This window comes from Momordica charantia (assembly GCF_013281855.1).
Source record: "Momordica charantia cultivar OHB3-1 chromosome 7 unlocalized genomic scaffold, Mcharantia_2.0 BLBB01000007.1, whole genome shotgun sequence".
NCBI classification, from domain to species: domain Eukaryota; kingdom Viridiplantae; phylum Streptophyta; class Magnoliopsida; order Cucurbitales; family Cucurbitaceae; genus Momordica; species Momordica charantia.
In genome coordinates, this window is record NW_028275165.1 from 18,488,867 (window position 1) to 18,511,909 (window position 23,043).

General features: G+C 27.0%; 1 protein-coding gene across 1 annotated transcript; it reads right to left on the reverse strand.

Moving 5' to 3' along the window:
• Positions 1 to 13,038: 13,038 nt before the first annotated feature.
• Positions 13,039 to 13,583, reverse strand: ERF14 (Ethylene-responsive element binding factor 14). The gene has a single exon (XM_022283124.2). The coding sequence runs from the start codon at positions 13,545 to 13,547 to the stop codon at positions 13,179 to 13,181; it is 369 nt and encodes a 122-aa protein (XP_022138816.1). The 5' UTR covers positions 13,548 to 13,583; the 3' UTR covers positions 13,039 to 13,178.
• Positions 13,584 to 23,043: the final 9,460 nt, after the last annotated feature.

Below are 23,043 nucleotides of genomic sequence, written 5' to 3' on the forward strand. Positions count from 1 at the left end.
ATTCTTATTAAATGATTAGTTAAAAAAATTAACAATAAGAATTTAAAAGGGTTTAATTTTACGTCAAATTTAGAGACTAAAACGACATAACACATGAAAGAAGATGGACTAAAACTAAATATTTTTAGATTGAGAAAGGACCACGTAATGAAAGAAGAGATAAAAATAGTGTTGGCAATGCAAATATGGTCTCATATTCAACTAGAAGCGAGAAAATGTTCGTTTTATACAAATAAAGATAACGTTATTTTTATTAGTCTTCAAGTCGACAAAATATCATATCATTACAAAAGTCTGGACGGATTAAAGTATAACATGTTTGGGCATTGTAACTACTTTTTATTTCCAAAGGACTGAAAATTTGAAACAATTGTAGACAGTGATGTAGTTTACCAAATGCATATTCCTCACGTCTCTTGCTCTACCTTTTTTTTTTCTTTTTGCAAAAACGGGCATAAAGTAGCATCTAGTTTCATGTGAAATGAGCCCATAAATAATCCAAATTTGCTGCCTATATGCTATGCTATATATATATTAGTCATTATTACAACCTACAATACAAACCAAACACAGCCTAAATGATATTGACCCTTCAAATTACTCATTTTGTTCCAAGAAAACCCCTCTTCTAGAACTCATTTTCTTTTTTTATTATAAAAAATCATTGCCCTTTCTCAAAAACATTGAAAAAGATCTTCAGATGTGTGTGTTAATGATCCAAATACAGACCCCCTTGAAGCCCAAAAATTGATAGATTTATTTTTAACTTTCCTCCAACAAGAAAGGGAGAGGGCAGAAAATGACCATTCTAAAATTATTAACAGTGGAATGGAAGGCATCTTTCAAATGGCTTTTTTTTTTTTTAATTTATTTTTCCATAATGAAACTTCCTAGAAAAATCCAAAAATAGGACCATTCTCTTTCTCTGCCTCTTTCACAAATCATTTCATATTTTAAATAAAGCAATTTCACCAACTCTTTTGTGCACTTTCATCACTTATTTGTTTTCTTGATTTTCTTTGATTATATCATTTTTCATGTTATTTTAGAAATAGAGATTTGTTTTTTCACGTCTAAAAAAAATAATAAACAACCAAATTTTGAGGAATAACATGTATTTATTATGTATTAAAAGGATGAATTTTTAAACATAATAATTAATTTGTGATAATGACAGATTTGAAATGGAAATCTAATTAGATTCTTTTTAATTTACCCACTACCCATCAAAATTGTTAGAGATCAGTCCATTCTTCCTTGGTTTTGACTATTTGGATTGATCCAATTACACAAAAATTATATAATGTAAATTTTAAAAGCAGCCAAAAAATTAAAAAAGAATCATCTGTATATCCAACGTACGTGGCAATGGATTTAAATAAGTGGAATTTTTTTTTAATTAATTTTCAACTCTTCGTTACATTTCCCCTTCAAAGTACTCTGAATTATTTAACACGTCAGCAGTCCTTCTTCATTATTTTTCCCTTGGGAGGAGACAAGAAGCAAAACTGCCAGTTTCCCTCTCCTACCTGTTGCCACATCATCCTTTAGAGAATTTCAAAAGTACTACCAGAGTGTCTGCTCCCTCCATAATCCCTTTGTACACACAATTTTTCAATTATAAAAAATTCTTTAATTTCGGTGGAACTTTCATAATTTTCGAAGGATGCTGACGTGGCACACCATAAATGACCGTAGTATAGGAATTTTTTTTATCAAATCACACAACAAAGTCTTTAGTAGGGAGATGTTTGATTTAAATCTCAAATTGATTTCTCAAGTTTGAAATTAGTCTATTTTGGTTCCCTCGAAAATTAAAATATCTATTTTACTCTTCCACTCTCAAATTTATTTTAGTTTTGACCCCTAGACTTTTAAAATGTATATTTTAATTTCTTAACTATTAAAATTTATTATTTTAATTCTAGTCGCTATATTGTTGTTAATTATTTAGCATATGAATATCGGGGGTTTAAATATGTGTATTAATATATTGACATCAACATATATTGAAGCTATATATAAATTGGTTGAGACAAATATTGGGTGGATGAATAATAATAAGGACAAAAATGATTATTATTTTAAAAAGTTTAGAAACTAAAATATATATGAGATTATCAAATACAAGCATAACTCAATTTGAAACATCTCCTCATTTCTTTGAGGATCAAAATAGTTATTCTTTAAAATTCAAGAATTTTCTAATTCAAAGACCAAAATGAAATAAATTTATAACTGAGATTTATATCAATAAGTTATTTAAATTTGGATGATGCATCTAATACAAGCACATAGAATAACTTCTTTTAAACAATATCATCAAAATGACAAAAATTATATCCATTTTTTTTATAATTTATGCAATAGATCAGATATGTCATGGTGAATTCTTTGGAAAAGTGCCACTTTTTTATTGCTAACTTAAAAAGTGAGCTGGTTTTTATGCAAGGAAAAAAGACAAAATGAATTAGATTTCCACTCATAAGGAAGGTTAGATACTTCTATATGGTCGTAAAAAAAAAGAAAAAGAAAAAGAAAAAAAGAAACCAAATTTTTTTTTTTTTTTACAAGGAAATAAGCAGAGGAACAATTAAATAAGAAACCCCAGACATTCTGCCCTCAAATCTTTATTTATTTGTTTGTTTATTTTTTATTTCCCTCAAATCTTTAATTAATGTGAGAAGTTGATTTTTTTTTCCTTTTGAGGATAACATAGAATTAAATAAGTTAAAAGGATAGAATTCAACTTTGCTTTTACTCTATTATTAATTAGAGCAAAAAAGGAACTTGCGTGGAAATCTATGCATTTGAATAATCAGATACCACTTTTTGTTGAACGGTGGGTTGAAACTTGAAAGCCATTTTTTTTTTTGAAGAACACAATAAAACTATATATTTATAAAAAAAAATCACATCAATTTTCTTGTATCACACGTGATCTAATAATTTTTATTATATAAATAAGAAAGAGTTGCTTTTTTAATGATTGTATTTTTATAGCCATTCAAATATTCTTTCACTCTTGACTAGTCAGCTTTGGTTATTAACTTTTGACTATATAGGATGGATAATGGCTTTTCTTTTCTAAGTTTTAAATGTAATTTTAAAGTTTTCACATTGTGATTTTAGTCCTTAATTATATTTGGACCTTTTTTTCCCCAACTATTGTCTCATGGGACAAAAAAATAAGTTGATTGATGTTGAGGAGCAAATATTGTTTGAAAAGGAGTTGATCAAATTGGGCAAATTAAGGATTTTTTTTTGTCTGACTTTTTGTTGTTAGGCAAGAGATGATGTATATTGATACAAAGTAGATGGGCAGATTCAATTGATTTTCACTATGCTTCCAATGCCACATCTTTCTCTTACTTTTTTCAGCATCTTTCCTTTTTTTATCCTCCAAAACTCAGCTACAACTCAACAGAGTATGATCCAAACGTTCTATACCTGTCTATTTAATTTTCAATATGTTACGCCTAAAACTTTCTCTTTTAGTAAGATTGTCAAACATTTCTCTCTAATTTTTTTAAACACACATTTCGATATTCAATATAGAATAGAGATGTGCAATCCATGTACGAAAACTTTGATATATTCCTAGGATTTGAAGTTATCCTAACTTTCAAAATTGAGCATCCCTATGAATAACCAACATGGATGGTCAAATATACTAACACCACCTATGAAAATCTCTAGTGGATGGAAATTGACGAAAAAAATATAAACACCATTGGTACAAATAGTATCTACCACGATTCTTTAATATTGTTTTTAACTGGATATTCTTTTATATTTTCATAGATTTCATAATATTCTTATTTCAAAATGATAACACACTCCAGTATCATTTCATCGAAACATCACATTTTACTAACGTGTTATTTGGTTCCTTCCCAAATCATGCATTTCCGTGAGAATTTTACATTTCGCAATGACACATGTCCAAGATTTGGACCTAGGATAAAACAAGACTAAAAGAAAGTGAAAATGGATTTGGTAGGCTTGAAAAAAATGACTTGACCTAAGATTTGACATGCATAAGGTTGGCAGGCACCCCAAAAGGATAATATAATTTAATTTCTTCCCAAACAAATACGATTGGGTTACGTCTGATTTGAGTTAATTAAAATAATTTTTTTCCTTTTAAAAACAAATATAAATACTTCCAAATTATTACAACAATTGCAAAAGTCAAAGACTCTAGCTGCCAATCAATTCTCAAGTCCAAGTGCTTTCTTTTTTTAAGCGGAAATTACACTAAAGTATAAAACAAATATGTATTCGTGAAAATATGATCATTAATTTTTTTTTATCAAAAAAGAAAATAAAAAAGTCACAAAGTACCCACATGATGGTATAAATTTGTAATTTAGGTTATTTCGTAAAATTATAAATATATACATATTTCTTTTTGTGTCATTTTTATAATTCCTTCAGACCCATGTCCCTCTGTTGTAATAATAACTAGTTAAATGAACCATAATTAGTCTCATCTTATTAGCCTTAAATTTTGAATTAACAAAAAAAGGAAAGTGATGTGGAATAAATAATATGATATGACTCCTAAATCCTAGCTAGATTTTTTTTTGTTAATCATGTAATAATCAGGTACATGAATCTGGATATTGAACTTTATCAAAATTAAGTTAATTGAACCCATGTAAAAAATTAATTTGTATATTAGTATATAATTGACTTGGGGGGTCTTTTTTTCTTTTCCTAAGTTTCTAGATGGATTAAAGTAAAAGGATTCCATTTTCATAATCATGATATAAACTCTTGTCTTTTTAGCAAAAGAATTTAAATTGGGTCCCTTTTTATTTATTTTAATTTTGAATATGCTTTGGATTAAAGTAAATGGAAGCAGGGGTTTAAGGAGGAATATGAGAATGATATACGATGCGTTTTATTTCAACATGTGATGGGAAATTATTGGTTATTGGGTAGGTGGTCAGGCTCAAAGTATAGTTAATCAATGTTTTCTTTTAAAAAAATTTAATCCATTATTAAAACTAGTTAGGAAAGTAATTAAATGTATTTTAAATCTTTATATGAAAGGTTTGCTATTAAAACTTATTAAACGTGTCAAAATCAAAATTCCAAGATAACCATTTCGTTTTTAATTTATGTTTTTTTTTTTGTTATACTTGTTTTTGAAAACATATTTGAATATCTAACCATATTTCAAAGACAAAAACAACATTTTTCCTTTTCAAAATTTGATCTAAATTTTGAAAATATTTAAAACTATATAACAAAACGAATGAATACATGGGTAAAAGTAATGTTTTTAAGTTTAATTTTTTAAAATAGAAAACTAAGAATTAAATGATTATCAAATGCAAGGTCCAACTTATTTTATGGTTCCACTCGAAAATGAGTTGAATCAATACTAACCCAGATAAAAATACATCAATACCATATTAATTAACGAGGAATAATTTGTGACTTCTTTTTAAATTAGTTTTCACAAATGACAATGTCGAACTTTAATCAAATAATAGGGATGATCCAAATTAAAATTTATAATTTACCTTCATTATTTTTTTTGGTGCAATGCGACTGGATTATTAATTCCACGTGTATAATTATTAGAGGGGAAAAAAGAAGAAGAAAAATGTGATTGAATACTATTTTAGAATGTGGTATATTGATTTAGTAGTATAGGCTTTTGATTAGGAAAAGCGACAAGTGGGTCAAGTGATTTAAGATAATGCGACCAAAAATAGCTTCGACAATTATTTATTCCCTTTTCCTGAATAAATAATATATTATTTGTAAGGTTCAATTAATTTATACTGTGGACTTTAATTATTCTTTCAAATGCTTACATACTATTTTAGTTTCCATTTTCTAATTAATCTTTTTTAGTTCTAATTTAATCATTAAAGGTTAGATTAATACTTTTTTTTCTTTAATTTTAGCATTAAATTTTTTTGAAAGATAATTATCCAAAAAATTACTTCAAAATCATCAACATTCTCGTAGTTTAAACACGTGATAGATGTTCATAAAAAAAAAAATGCTTTAAACTAAAAGATCTACCAAAGTCACCTTCAATACATAGGTTTAAATTTATATTAAATCTTGCATAAAAAATTTATGAGAAATACTAAATTAAATTAGACTAAAACTTTGATCCATCCTTGCAATTATTGAATATATAAATAATAAATGTCAAAAATAGAGTTTTTTTTTTTTTAATACAACATGTGAGGTTGGAGAATCGAACTCACAAATCCTTGGTTGGAAGTGTTATATTTGCTTTGGTAAAAAAACAGACATTTGAAATTATAAAATATAAAAATGGACTAGATATTAAAGTTGTTACTTAAAGAGTATTTACACGTTTTTAAATTGTGTTCAACTATTGTGGTAACATTATACATGAGAATTTTCTACTTTCTTTTTTTACTACATATAGTTGAAGATATATGCCAATAACCACATTGAGTTATGTTCATTTTTAAAATAAAATTATCCCTAATATATTGAACAGTCTTTATTAGTCTTTTATTTTGGTGAGACATAATTAGATAAGGAACTCGTCAGGATGTGTGAAAACTTTATATATATCATGTAAATATACATAAATAACCCTTGAAAATATATTGAAAAAGATTTTAAGTATCACCTATTCTACTAACAACTTTTGGTGTTTGGTTCTCAGTTCTTCAAATGTGGGAGTAGGGTTTGTCTCAGGTTTGTTTTTCTGTTTTTAGACTCGAGTTTGCTAAAGTAATACTATTCTACCTCCAAGTTATTACCGTAAATACTATTCCACTCTTAGTTTGCTGCAGTATTTTTTCACTACTCTCCAAATTGCTACAGTATTTTATCATTACTCTTTTGAATTGCTACAATACATATTTTATATTTTATCTATCTTCCAGAATGTATTAATTTTTTAATAAAATATATTTGTTGGGTAAAAAAAATTAATTAATTATAATTTTAATAATAAATAAGTAAATGAATTTAATTAAAATTGCATGTAATAAATTATTAATTCATATATCGACAAATTTTTTTAATCGTAAACTATACGAGTGAAAGCTAAAATTGAAAACTTTAGATTTTAGCCAAATCAAGTTAATTCGATCGGTGGAACTTAATTCAATTTTCTTAAACTTATATGTCAACTTTCACAAAAAACCAACCTAACAATTTCATTTATAGCTGTTATAAACTTCATGTTTTAGAGAAATTAAAATGATAAATTTATATGTAATAATTCTTTTTAAACAATATATGCAATAATTTATATACACATACTTCAAAAAAATATTTACTAAATCAATAACAAAACTAATTAAATATTTACTTCACACCATAATTATTCAAAAAAAAAATTAGATTAATAAATATATTAAAAATAAATTATTCATACTCAAAATATTAGTTACTAAATAAATATTATTACATTTTTAATTAGATATATATAAATAATCTAAACTATTTTATTTTAAATTCAAAGCCAACACACCTGTTACATAATCTAATAAGTTCATTTCTCTAAATCCATACATTAATTTTATCAAATTCTTTTTACTAGTGGAATGTAAAGGTCAAATTAGTATAATTAATTAAAGAAATATATTTTATACTTTAACTATTTTGGTTAATTTGTGTTGAAGTTAGTAACTTTTAAATAATTATTATTTAAAATGTATTAACTTGTTAAACAAATGTATTGGTTATGTAAACAAGAAAAAAAGGAGTTAAGTTTAATGGAAATTTTGATGGTAATCAGTAAATAAATTTAGTTAGCATAGAAAGAAATAAACTATTGATAACACTTATTTTGTGGTACAAAAAAATGAAGCAAATAAATGTATTAATTTTTTTTATTGGTATTGAAAACTACACTTCCCTAATTTCATAAGAAAAGAAAATTTTTAATTTAATTTTAATTATTTCAATCAAATAATTAATATACGAACTATCTATTATTTAATATAAATTCAAAATCTACCAATAAGTTTTAATACACTTAAGTAGCACTTCTTCAAAAAAAAAAAAAACACTTAAAAGTAGCTCAGACTTAACAGACCAATTTTCTTCGCAACCAAACACAAACTTAACAAATACAGACTCAATAACTCGTACTTAATAAACTCACGTTTAATAAACCCTTTCAAACGTGCGAACCAAAAAACCTCTTATTTTCTTCTTTGTACCGAAAAAAAACTCAAATGGGCTTTTTTTTTTTTAAATTACCATAATATATCATTTAAAAAAAGGACTTTAAATGTTAATGTAAATGACTTCAATGGTATGAAAATGTCAATGAAAATATTGATAAAATGTCAATATCAACGTGCATGGATATTCATAAAAATTCAAGATAATTAGAGAATTCGTAGAAATTATTTAAATTTATAAATAATAATTTCACAATATGTAAGTTAAAAACCCATATGATGTTAGTATTTTTGTTCTCATTAGTAATATTTTGTTAGCGTTTTTCATTATTAGCCTTTTTCATATTTTGTCATATCTTTGATATATGAAAATATCAATAAGAAATATCAATATTTGACAAATATTTAATACATGTTTAAAATCTTATATTTCATCAAATTCAAAAGAAAAAATTTCTAATATTCGTCTAAATTAATAAATTAAAGTTAAATTATAAGTTTAATGTTAAAACTTATATCTAAATTAATAAATTAATATCAAATGACCAAAACGAGCATAACTCAACGATAATTGACATATAAAAAAAATAGTTAGACCTTTAAATGTTGTATCTAATATCTAATAGATCCTATATAACTTTTAAAAAATTGTCTAATAAATTCTTAAACTTTAAATTTTGAATTTAATAGGTTCTTGAGCTTAGTGCCACATAAATTAGAGATCCATTAGACACAAAATTGAAGATTGAATGATTTATCAAATACCAAATTAGAAGTTGATGAGACATGTCAAAAATTTATTTTTATTTTTATTTATTTATGTATTTTTCTAAGTTTAAGGATTTATTAAACACAATACTAAAAACTTAGGGTGCGTTGGTTAATTATCTAAAAACAGAAATTGAATACAAGGAATTCAATTAAAATATTTTCAGTATTTTCGAATATATATTTGATAGCACATTTAAAAATTAAATTTGAAAACAATGATTATATTATTATTTTTCTCTTCATTCATAATTTGTATTATGAATTAATTTATAATGATGTTTTACGTATATTATTTTTTTTAAATAGAAAATGAAATAAATTGATGACATGAAATATTATATTTATTAAAAATTTTATATTTTTAATGTAATTAAATGCATTTTTAAGTTTCAAAACTTAAAATCTGAAAATATTTGAAAATTATGTGGATGTTAAAATTTCATTAATATATATAAATATATTTCATATAATTAAATAGTTTTACATATTAACTAAAAGTTCTAAAAATTATGAAAGTAGTAAAATTGTACAAAAATAATCCAGTCTAATGCGTAGTAATTTAGAAATTGAGAGAGAGTCGTATTAGTAAAAAATATATATATATTTTTAGGATTGTTCTTTTTTAATATAGTATAGATAAAATAAAAACCAATGAATTATCAATTCAGTTTCTAAAATGTCGAAAATGTGTTTGAGATCTTTTTAAAAATAAGCCGATACTTCTAGATTGTATGCAATTTATTTTCTAAAATTGCTCACCAAACGTCAAGAAAATCCCATATTTTCAATATTTTTAAAAAAAAAATCGTTATTTTACCCAACATAATCTTAGAAACTTAATAGATACCATTTACAATTTTTAGATCAATTAAACATGGTCAGTAAAGTTAAAGCGAACATAACTCAGTAATAATTGATATATATTTCAAACTAAAAAGTTGTGAGTTCGATCCCGCCTGACATGATATACTAAAAAAAATATATATTGTTTGTGAAAGTAACTTAAAATTTTACCATATAGTTATTAATTAATTACTCTTTTTTGAAGTGTACCTTTTTAGTTGACATTGATTTTGACAATAAATTGGGACATTGACTGGAAATAATAAAGTGATGGGCCGATGAGATTTTCCACAATGACCCAACCCAAATGGCTCTCTATAGAATCCCTTCAACATTTAGCTCCTCATGTTCGTAAAATTTGGGAAAAAAAAAACTGCAAAATACACTTTTGACCTTTTCGATATTTTTTTAGTACAACACGTGGTCGTTGAGGACTTCTTGATGAGAGATAGGTGTCTTTATGTTCGATTTGACAACTTTTTCAGTATGTGTAACATAAATTTATTCAAATAATAAAACCGTTTTTTTTATACTTCAAATGCTTTCGTGGGATTGCCTAGAACTTTCTAGAAATTAAAGCTTTTGGAAGAATATTGGTTATTCTACTTAAGAAATATTTTTAAGAATTGACATGGACAATTAATTATTTAAAACCAAAATAATAGCGTTTCTTTTTTAATTCTATTTTCAAAAGCTATGAACCCAATCATACTTTATAAGCAACCAAAAAGGAATTTTCTAAGAACATATAAAAGCCATAGCCATACATCATAGACTAGAAAATAAATATTAATGTGTGAGATGTGATCCCCACCTCCAAAGTCTTCCCATAAAAATAGAATCTTTCTTTCATTTTTGTTCTATACTACTCTTGACTAATCTATTTAAAAGTTTCTCATAATTTTATCTACATCTCAATTAAATAGATACAAAGTTAAAAATTTTAGAGATTTATTTTTAAAAAAACGATGTACAAAAATTAAATGAGAGACCATTCTAAATGGCTAGCACAATGGTTGAGTTTTGAAAAGGTCAATCATATGTTTTAATCATAATGCTCCGAGGTTTCTTTTTTGAAATGTTTGTTAAAGATGAATAAACCACCCCACAACTCAAAGAGGTAAGCTGTTGGGTTGGATAAATTTAATTTTGAAATGAATAATAAATGGGGAGAAAACGACAATGCATGTTAAGGATGAATAGACCACCACCCAATCCAAAAGCTTCAGCTGATGGGTTGAGTAAATTTAATTCATATATTGAATATCTAATAATTTTAGTCTTTGTTGTATAAAAATTTTCAATATTATCTTTTACATTTTAACATTTTCAATCATATTTTTTCTATTAGTAAACGTTAAAATTATTTAATGATAGACTTGCGTGAGTTTTAGTGAGTTTTAGTGAGTTCGTAGAAATTTAGACAAAGAACTGCATCATATCATTGAGGAAAAAGTTGAAATTTCTACCATTTTCTCGAACATTTGAAGAATGAAACATAAAATTTCCTCTTTTTAGGTGGCTTAATATTTCTCCCTCTCAATTTCTACTAACCCATTCAATAACATGTCATATAATTTTAGTATTGGAAAATTTTAATATCGACTAACAAAAATTATATAATTATATCTAGCTACTAAATAAGGTATTACTACAGTAGTGCTATCATTTTCTAGAATATAACATTATAATTGTGAGATACAAATTTAATTTTGTTGACCTATATTACACTAAAGTTACATATCTTATTTAATAAAAAGACAATCTTTACTTGTTTTAGTGCTTTAGATTCTTTCTTTTAGTTTGTTTTTGTTCTTTCCTTTCAAACAAAATAATAATAATACGAAATATATTTTCCAAACGTCATGTTATTGTTGGTTGTAATTTGATTTCAACAACTTTCTTGAATAAACCATTTACATTTCAAGGGACGATTCGTAAGATAAACATCTACCACTCATGCAGCGTCAAAGACCCGCAACACTCGAAGAGGAAGAGTATTTATTCTCATGATTAAAAAAAATCTATACGTCAAGATTTTCACTCCCAAGTGTAATGTAAAAATAAATAAGTTTTTTCTGTAAAATAATAACTTTATTATCCTTCAAAATGTTGATTTTTTTTCGTTAATAAAGTTGTACTAGAGATGCAATCAAAAGTCTTACATCAAGAAAGATCCCGTAAGTATGAAACAAATTTAAGTTTTATATAGCAACTTAGTGCAAAATGAAAAATATCATAATCATTATTAAGATTGTAGAATCGAGTCCTTATCCTAACAAAGACAGGTACATGAATAAGTTAGAAAAGAACCATTTTTTTATTTATTTCTTCCTTCTGATAATTTATTTTAATATTTTAATGACAACAAATATTTTATTATGAGAAAATTGTAAGGTAAAAAATAAAAAATAAAATGTTATTCTTGACGATAAATATATATATATATTTTCTTTTTAGAACTATATTTCAAGTAATATTACTAAAATCTTAAAGGTTGAAATTTCATCCTTTTAAATGAAAATGCGTTTCATTCTCACAAATGGGGAAGTGTTTTACATTTTTTTTCTGAAATAGTTACAAATAAAAAAAATGCAACCAAATAATATATGGGAAGATTGTCATCATATAAGTTTCAAATATACATCATAGGCTACGTTTGAAAAAAAAATATATACATATACTATTATTGTAAAGACAATTTTGATCAAATTTGTTTTAATTTTATTTTGTTAAGAAGAGAAAGTAAAATTAAAATCACATCCCAATATAAAAGATCTTTATTGAGAAGAAAAATAAAAGCAACCACACTCTTCTGATTCTGCTACTAACCAATTATTGATTCCAATCCTTACTCCACATGTTATATATTGAACTAAAAAAATCAATGTATGTTGCACAACGAATGACTATTTATCGATCTTCTTCTTTCTAATTGTACCGTAACAACTTTGGATTTAGATCTCCATATTTTATAATTTTAAAAGGAAAAGGTACTATTGATGAATGATACACTCCCATCACTATTTTATTGAATCTCAACGGGACTTCAACAATAACACAAAAATTTTGCCACATTCAACTTAAGTATTTGGATTTTCATTTTGAACTTAAATTCCCAAGCCATAAGATCAGTAGTAGTCATATCAATGAATGGCCAAAGTTCTTCATCACCATGTTTATTGAATATTAACTAGAATTTAACTTCCACCCTTACAATCCATTGTCCATAATTTTTTAAATTGAAATAACATTTTCATAATTAGGAAAAACAAAATTAGTCAAAAGGTTAAAACTTCCATAGGATAGAACATATTGGGGGAAATTACAACAAAATTATTGATAATATATAAACATTAGACAATCCCCCAAGTAGTTTGCATTTCATTTCATTTACCCAAAAGAAAGTTAAGAATTTTACTTCTTCCTTTTCTCTTCGTACTCAAGAAGCTCCTCCAGCACCTTATTGTCCAGACACTCAAATTCAATCACCTGATTCTGGCGCCTAGGCGCCGGAGCAGAAGAGGAGCTTCCCCCGCCGTGGGAAGGGTACTCATTAGGGAAATTCAGGACGGCCAAATGGCCACGCATGGTGTAGGCAGCTCGGTCGTAGGCTCGCGCCGCTTCCTCCGCCGTATTGAAAGTTCCGAGCCAAACCCGAGCCCCGTGCCTCGACGAGTCACGAATCTCCGCTGCAAACTTTCCCCAGGGGCGCCGCCGAACGCCGCGGTACCGGACCTCGCCGCCACCCTCATTATTGCCGTCGGATCTCGGCTCCTCGTCCATTTTGCATGGTCCAGTTTCCAAGTGGAACCAAATCCTCCTTTTTATATACTTGCAGCCAAAACCAAATCTAATGTAAGTTTTTTTTATTTTATTTTTAATAATCAGAAAAATCTTTTGCTGCAGCCACGTGAGTTTTTTGTATACTTAGAAGCTTCTGCAAAGAGAAAAAAAGAAAAAAGAAAAAAAATCATGGTCTGTCTCCAATGTATCTGGATTGGTCAAGATGATGGCTTTGAGAAAGAAGCTTGAATAGGGAAAAAAGAAAACAAAAAAAAAACATCTTTTTCAACTTTAATTTCAGTTGGGGTTTTTTTTTTCTTTTTCGAATTTTATAATTTGGTAATGGTTAGAAGGCCAAACGATTTGCTGCTTCTTCTACTTTTTTACTTCTTTTTTTCTTATTTTTTCAGTTAGATTCTTGGAGTCTTCAATGGAAGTTTTGATTCTTTTTTCGAAAACTATATAAAAATTGTGGACCAGAGAAACTGGGCATCTTAATTAGGTTAACTGAAGGGGGTTTTTCTTTTCTTTTTTCAATTTTTAATTGGGAGTGAGATTCGGTTTTGTTTGTTTGTTTGTGTTTTTTGAAATGAAAATTATGGCTTTGTTTATTAACAGTGAAATAATGTGTATAATTTGATTTTGGGGTGTGAAGTGGAAGAGAAAACCCATTTTAAATAAGGAAAATGGTGAGACATGAAACACAATTTGACTATTATGGGAAAATGTAGTGTTTTTTTTTTTCTTTTTTTTTTTTTGAGAAAATTCAAATGTTTGGACAAATTCCAGATCATTATTGTTGACCTATCTCTGTCTGTCCTTTTGTTCATTATTATTTCTTAATTCCTCTGTTTCAATACCCTTTTTTTCTTGGAGAAAATTGAGAAAAATCATCTAGGTTGCACAATTTGAGATCTTTTAAAAGCTTATTAAGAAAGTAGATTTTTTTTTTTTCTAATGTTAATTTATAAATTTGATTGTATATACTTTTAACAGTTTCATGGAATGGTTTAGCTTTTATGCCTCAGTTCTGTCACTTAAAATTCTTTAAAAAGTTTCTGAAATTAGAATTTTGTGTTAATTGGACATTATTTTACTTTGTCAGCTCAACACTTTGACATTGTTGATTATATTATTTAATGATATTGTGATGAGCTGATTTTTGCTAAGCTGGTTTAAGCATTTAATTGACAAAATTAACGATAAATAATCTAGTAGACTCAGTATTAAAACTTTAGTAGAACCAAACAGACATATTCTTGAAAGTGAAAAGACCTATTAGAAAATTAGTATAGAGATTAAACCCATACCATCTTGAAAATTTCAATAACTAAGATCCTGTTTGATAACATTTTGAAGATTTTTCACTATTTTTTTTTCTATGTTTGTCAGATTATATAAAAACAGAATTCTTAGCCAAATCTCGAAAACAAAAATCAATTTTTAGAAATTATTTTTCATATTTTCAAAATTTGGTTTGAATTTTGTCAAAATGTTATTAAAAATTAAGTGAAAAAAAGAAAAAGAAAAGAAATGCATATGTGAGAGCAACGTTTTAGGACTTATTTTTAAAATTAAAACCAAAAAATAAAATAATTATCAAATGACCTAAATTTTTAATTTAAGAGAGCGTTTGGCCAAAGTTTTTCTTTTTCTTTTTCTTTTTTTCTCTTTTTATCTTTCTTTAAAAGGTAACCAAAAACTTTTTGCATTATGTAGTTGTATATGTTGCGTTAACTTTGGTGAAATAGGCTTATGGATTTTCTTTGTGTTATTTGTAATTGTTTTATCATAAGAATTATACATTTAAAAGGTCTAAAAATATATTTCTTTGCAATTATTTGACGAGATAAGTTTTAGAAAATGGTATTCAAAACCACATAAATCAAAATAGGATTTTCTTTTTCCTTTTTAAGTTTTCTCTCCTTATTTTAGTACATTAGGTAAGAAAATGAGATTTGAATTCACGACTCTCAAATCAGATATAAGTGTCTTAATCTTTTAGTTCTAACTTAACTATAACTATTCATCAATTGTTTCGGGAAATATTTTGTATAATAGTTATCAAATTATGTATATATTTGTAGGTTACAACTATTTTGAAAAATGAAGTGATGAGACATTATAAATTAAGAATTAAGAGAGGAAAAAGTTGGATAAATATTAATAACCTCGTTTATAAGGCGGATATTTAAATCTCTCACTCTATTCCATGTTTAATGTTTGTAATGGTATATTCTTAAATAAAATATATATGATAAATAAGCTCCCGTGACATTATTTAATTGGGAGGAATTATGCTATAGAAAAGAATAAAAATTGAAATTTTTACGAACTTCAAAAAAATTTTATACCAAGCAAATTTGTTATAAGACGAAAAATGTTGTTCCACGTGGCACATGGAGGCAGCATGTGTGCATACCTAATCCAACTCGAAAGTTTTTTATGATAAAACAAAAGTTCGGAGGAGAACACTGTTCCTCCGAAGCAAACAAAAGTCAATTTGGGGAATAGTTGAAAACCGCTTAACTCTCCATTTGCTTGATTTCCTAAGAGAGGAGTCGTGGTTTACAACACCAACAACCATATAATGGCATACATATACCTAAAGTAAGTGGAAAAAGATACATGCGAATTTAGATATTAATTTAAGAGTTAATTAGTTCATATACAAATTGGCTTGATGGTCAACTCTCATCTAGATTCGTGATTGTTTAAACAATATTTATTATTAACTAATTTTAATCTCTATTACGACAAAAGTATTATTAGAAATATTAAAATATAAAAGATTAAATAGAAATGTTAAATTATAGGAACTAATATTAAGCAGAAAAACAAAAGAGAGAAAGGTTGTTTGGATTGAAAAAGGCAAAATGAGATTGAGAAATATAGTTGTAGTGATGATTGTGAGGCATATGAATTGACAATAATAGTGGACCCAAATCTAATGTTCAATAAATGGGACAAAATCTAATGTTCAATAAATGAGAGTTTTGAGCGGGCACTTCCCACGACTCAATTCTTCGAATTCACCCTCTTTTGATTAGAAATATATGCTATTTGTACTCGTTTTGTCCTCTATTATCCTTTTACTTACTTCTTTACTTTTTTTTTCTCGACTAAGTGAATGAACCTAATTAAGTAAAATTAATAATAACTCTACTCAATAAATCTTATTTTTATAAATTAGGGTCAATAACTATTTTGTTTTTAGTTTTCTATTCTTAAAAATTATGGTGGATGGCTCATAATTCCTTTCGTATGTTTTCAACTTTATTAAAATCAAATTCGATGTTTTAACCAAATTTCAAAAACAAAAACAAAATTTTTAAAAACCATTTTTTTAGTTTTTAAAATTTGTCTTAGATTTTAAAAATATTATTAAAAAATAGATACAAAACCAAGAAATATATAGGGAAAAGTAGAATTTAGAAGCTTAATTTTTTAAAGTTGAAAATAAAAAATAAAATTGTTATTAAACGAGACCTACCTAAATTTATTTAGGTAACTGAAATTTGTTCTTTAGATGAGATGTTTAGATCGGTTAGATAATTACTTTATTTTTTGGATAATTATGCTTATAAACACTACTTTCGCATTGATGTGTTTTCTTTATTTTGTTATTTATTTTTAAAATCTAAGTAAAAAAATTTAAACTATATTAAAGAATTTTTTTGCTTCTATATTTTGAAATTTGATTCGAATGTGCTTTCAAGGGTGAAAAAACATACTAAAAACTTGTGAAATTATAAAGAAGCGAGCATAGTTTTAAAAAATTGAAAATAAATTCGGTATCAACTAACTCTAAATGATATAAATTTGTTTATTATATCATTATATCATTTATTTTTTTTAATTTGACGAACACGTTTTTAATGTTAATTTATAAGGGAAAATTGCCGTTTGATCCATTGTGTAATTATTATAAGTTTTCAAACTTTTGTACGGAGTTAGACTTAGACATATAAAAGGGGTCTACTGAAAACGTGTAATTGTTATTAAATGTATTTTTTTAAATTACTTTTTCAATCTAATTTCTATGGTTGCCCGATAATTCGACGTATGTCTGACTAAAAGATCATGAGTTTGAATATATCCACTCGTACTTGTTGTACTTAAAAAAAATTCTAATTTCTATTGTTCAATAAGCTTCAGTTTTAGTCTCTCCTGTTTTAATATTTTCCAACAATACCATTTTTGTTGGTGAATATTAAAATTGATTGATCAATTCATTCATAATTAAAATTTGTCATTTTTTTAATACAACACGTAGGAGTGGAGATTCAAACTCTCAATCTTATTGTTGGATAGTATCTTAACCGGTTAATCTATGCTTTGATTAGTTCTTAAATTTTTCATTTGTTTGCCGTCAAAGAGAGAAAATTAATTACATTATTTTAGTTTTTGACTAAAAAATTTGCTCGAATAGTCATATAAAACTACGGTCATATTATTTCCTAATAATTTATTTCTACACATTGTTAGACTGAGTTGAGTATAGCAGAGTAGATATATATTCTTCAACTTAAGTGTTCATAAACAAAAAAAATCTCTCCGTACAAACTAGTGGCTGAGGATATACAAAATTTGAAGTATGTGAATGGGCCTGGGCCTTTGTTGACCAGGCCCAGCCCATTGTCTGTTTATTTTAGGAAAAAGAAATAAATAAGTTGAAATGTTTGAATTTTGGTCGTTGTTTTTTTTTTCGGAGTGGTCAAATGGGATGACTTTGACCAGTAATTGTAAATGAAGCTCTCGTGACAGCACGTGACAACATGTCGAGTAATGCACAAGGGGGCACGTGCTGGTGTGGCAGATGTAAAAGCTTGGGTCTGCCCATTCAAACTAGACTTCGGTCACCCCATTGAATCTTGTGTCACCCTTCAAAATGGAGCTCTTTAATCCTTCATATATTCAAAAAAAAAAAAAAAACCAAGTATTATTTTTACCGACCTCAATTTATTACGAGAAAGAGAGTAAATAAACTGTACGTAATCTTATTATTGAAATAAAGTCTATATATGTAGAGTACCAAGCACTAAATGAAAGTCTTGAACAAGATTAGACAATTGTACTGCATTTGAAAGATGCGTGGTCGATTTTAGGGTTGAAATGCTCCTTCAAATCTAACCATATATCATAGGTAGAATCAAAAAACAAAACATTAGCTGATTTTTCCTTGGACAACGAATGCATAATCCAAAAAATTACCACACTGTTGCAAGTAATCCAGGAATTGAGCATGTTCTCGGTGGGGCAAGGAATCGACCATCCAAGAACCCTAATTTGTTATTGACGGTGAGTGCAATCAACATGGACCTACTTCAGGAAGTGTAATTCTCATCGGTGAGAGGATCGGAGACTAGAATAAGACTGGTGTTGTCCGAATAGTGGAGAAAGTATGGACTCGCATATTGTTCAACCACTGTTTGATTCACCAAAGATGAAAGAGTAGCAGTGGGATTAAGGGCTTCATCGTCGACCATGGGATAAGATAAAAGAAAAAAACGCACAAACAGATGGCGGGAAATCAAGAAAGTTGTCAAATGAGGAAACCGCCAAAGATACTCTCTAAAACAAATTAAACATCTGATACCATATTACAAGAAAGAGAGTAAATAAACTGTGCGTAATCTTACTAATGAAATAAAGTCTATATATATATAGACTACACGAGTTGGGTACACACAGTAATCGAATATTGTTAATAATTACAAAGTCTAATACAATTTTAACCTTAAACTTTTAATAGATCAGGTACTTAATATCATTTTAATGGTTAGCGAAATAGATAAACCATGTCAACTTGAACTTCCAAACTCGAGCATGAAATGAAAACTTGAATCTCACCAACAAATTAAAGAGATAAAAAATTACTCCAACTTAACAACAAAATGCTTAAATCTAATTAATCATAAGCATTCTATACAATTGGAAGAATCAATATCTATAAAAATAGTCTAGTCTACTCCAACCATGACAATGTCCACAGCTAAACACACAATTTAAAAGGGAAAAAAAGAGAAAAAGATAGAACTAAACTAATTGACGGTATCCAAAGATAAAGTTTAAATTATACCACTTATTCCAGTGGTGGGCTAAAATACAAATTAAAAATTTAAGGTTGACAAGAGTAAAAGTTGAACTCCTCGCGTCAAATCGAACGTAGCTCAAATGGTTAAGACATCCATATATCGATGGAAATATTGAAGTCTCAATTTTATATAAATATCGATGTCTATAGATATTTGTAGAAAGATTATTAAAAATAAAAAATTGATAAAAAAATATTTAAATTAATAGGTCAATATTTCGCTATTTTTAAATAAGTTAAAAATGATAGAATATCAATTTTATATCTATAACAGTGATATTCGGTTGTTTTTTGTAATATTATAAAAATGTAGATTTATGTTTATATGAATGTCGAGTTTATGAACCCATACAAATATTGATAAAATGTCAGTATATCGACAAAAATTTAATACGTAGAAAAAGTAGGGTGAAGGTGTGAAATATGGAAAGTTAGAGAGAAATAATTTAAAAGGATTTTCCCATTTCTTCTTCTGACAAATTCATTTCCCAAGTAAACTGCCCTCCTCAACACCTGCTGCCACCTCCCCATGTGCTGTGTCTCACATTTTTCTATTTTCTAAGAAATACTATCATATTCTTACATACATTTAAGTCAACTTTCTTATTTTACAATTAATTTGTACTCTTCTTGAGTCAATTTTCTCACTTCTCTCTTTTTTATAAATTACCCTTTAATTAAAATAAAGGCCGAGATACAAGACTGAACTTCTAACCTTTCAGAAATGAGCAAGATGTATTAATCGACAAGTTAGGTTCAATATTAGCCTTCTAATTACACTATAGTTCAAAGAATAACATTAAAAAAAATATATATTCTCGTATAAATTAAATGGAAACTAGAAAACACATTTGGTCTACATACTTTCATTAAAGTTAAAATTTAATCTTTAAAATGTAACCATTCATTATAAACACTCTAAATTGTTACTTTAGTGAAACTATAAGGAATATCAAATGTATTAATCTTGAATGAATCACACAAATCTGAGCATTGGTCAACTCAAGACAAGTTCGATTTACCATCCATATATGTCGTTGAACTAAAAAGAAAACATTAAATAAATTACTCTGATCTGAAACGAAATTGATGAGACTCTATTCTTGTCTTTGATTGGTTAGAACTTCGTTGTCGAAAGTAGTGAGCTTTAGAAAATTTTTACATAACTTTTTAGGTTGAGTTCAATATAACTTGGTAAAAACTTACTTTTACCCGAAAATGAAAACATAAAATAAAGTTGGTATTACATTAATAAATTTTTTGTCCAAAATAAGAAAGGCCATGAATAAAATGGGTGGAAAGTTTTTACCTGGTAGGTAGGAGAAATTAAATGTTTTTTAGACAGACAATATACGAAATTATTAAATATTTATTATAAAAACAAAAAAGAGACAGAAAGAAGAATCTTGTATTTCAATTATACGACCAGGGTAGGAGTGAAGATTGTAGTAGTTCCAACCACAGAATATTATTGCATTCTAACCTTGAAACACATACCTAAACCTAAAATTTTGGTCTCAACCAATCGTAGAATATGTTTTTTTCTTCTAATTTGGTTGAAATTTTGAAAGTATTTTTCGATGTTGAAAAAAAAAGACACGTATATTGACAGCATGCCTATCAAGTTCAAAATGAAACAAAAAAAAAAAAACAAGTAAAAGTTCAAATTTGCATTGAATATTACATCTACTTATTTCATGAATGAAGTAAATGTGTAAAATTATATCATTAAGCTTTTGTATTCTCCATTAAATAGAAAGAAATAACGGGATCCAATCACAAATAGATTTTAGATTTTAGATTGACGATTAGGTCCGAAGAGCTGAAATTATGACATGTGTTCCTTCATCCGATTGTAATTCGTCAAATAAGTTGTCTCATTGTACAATCATAGAATGACATGTCAATTCCATTAACTAATATCAATGATAATTAAAGAACGAAGAAAAACACATAATTGTAACTCGAACATTACTTAATGATTAACAAAGTTGAAAAGTGAGACTCGAAAAAGATACGGATAGAAATTTCAAAAGATTTGGTGAAGGATGGTGACGCGCGAAAACTTTTTGACAAAAGGGTGTGGCTTGAAATGGGAAGAAGTGAAGAAGGGAAGAAAATTTTGGTTTTGTGTGGCAGCAAAGAATCAAACTCCCAAGAACTCAACTTTTTTGACTAAGAATTTCAGCCAAAGACGAGAGGGGACCATAAAATTCTCACTCACTGTTTTTCTTCCATTTGTACACTAAAATTTCCCCTAAAATTGTGTGCTTTGGGTGTGTGGAGATTGAAAATTGAGTCAAAGTAAACACAACAATGAAATAAGATCCCAATTGAATTGCATTTCTCAACTTTCCCATTTATGTGTATATTGTAAAGTTTGCATCCCAAATATCTCTCTCTTTTCAAATCAAATCATATGATATGATTTGATGAGTGATTGGATTTGGACCCACCCCTCCAATTTTTTCACCCCCATATATGATCCTAACTTTGGATTTGTGTTGCTTTCTTTAACATCTTTTTTAAACTTTAGGATTGCTTTCCCTTTGTAATAAGTGGGTAATCTTTGGTTTTCTACCTTTTTTTCGATTGGGGTTTGAGAAAGGAAATCGAATTTTCGGAGTTCCACTATTAATACTCCTTCAAATGAATTGTTAAATCACACAAAATTCAACTAATGAAATATTCAGAATCGAGTCATCCAAATACTTAAATCCAACTCTGAAATGATTTAATGTGAATATGGTTACCAGACGAAGCTAGTGAAAATAATACTAAAACTCAACAACAAAAAAATGCTCATAGGAAGCTAAAATTTTTAATTTTAGTTTCTAGAATTATTATGTACTAACTATTTGAGAAAAAAATTTGTTTCAATTATTTGATGCGTTGTTAACAAAACCATAGAATAAAGAAGAATATACTTGCAAAATGGACAAACAATGTATTTGTCTCACTTCTTATTTTCTATCTAAAATAGTTGGTTGATACATAAATATAAGAATGATTATATTTTGATTCTTTGCCTTCATTTTTAACAACTTTCCGCCATTTTTGATCCTTGTGATTTACATTTTTTATTAAAAAATCCCAAATAACAATCTCTAAATTATTGAACTACATGTCTAAATTTAAAAATCTAAAAGTTGTTTGTTTAAAATTTATAATATGCTGATATGACTTCACCTTGACTCGAGTAGTTAAATATGTGTTGAACTAGGTTTAGGTATTAACGATAGAACTAGACATTAATGTATCATTATTACGAGATATAATATCTTTAAATAATATCAGGAAACCAAAATTGTAGTCTAACTTAATCATACTTGGATAAATCATAATTGAATGATAATTAAAAAACCTCTAAAATTTAATGTCGTCGTGCTACCCACAAAT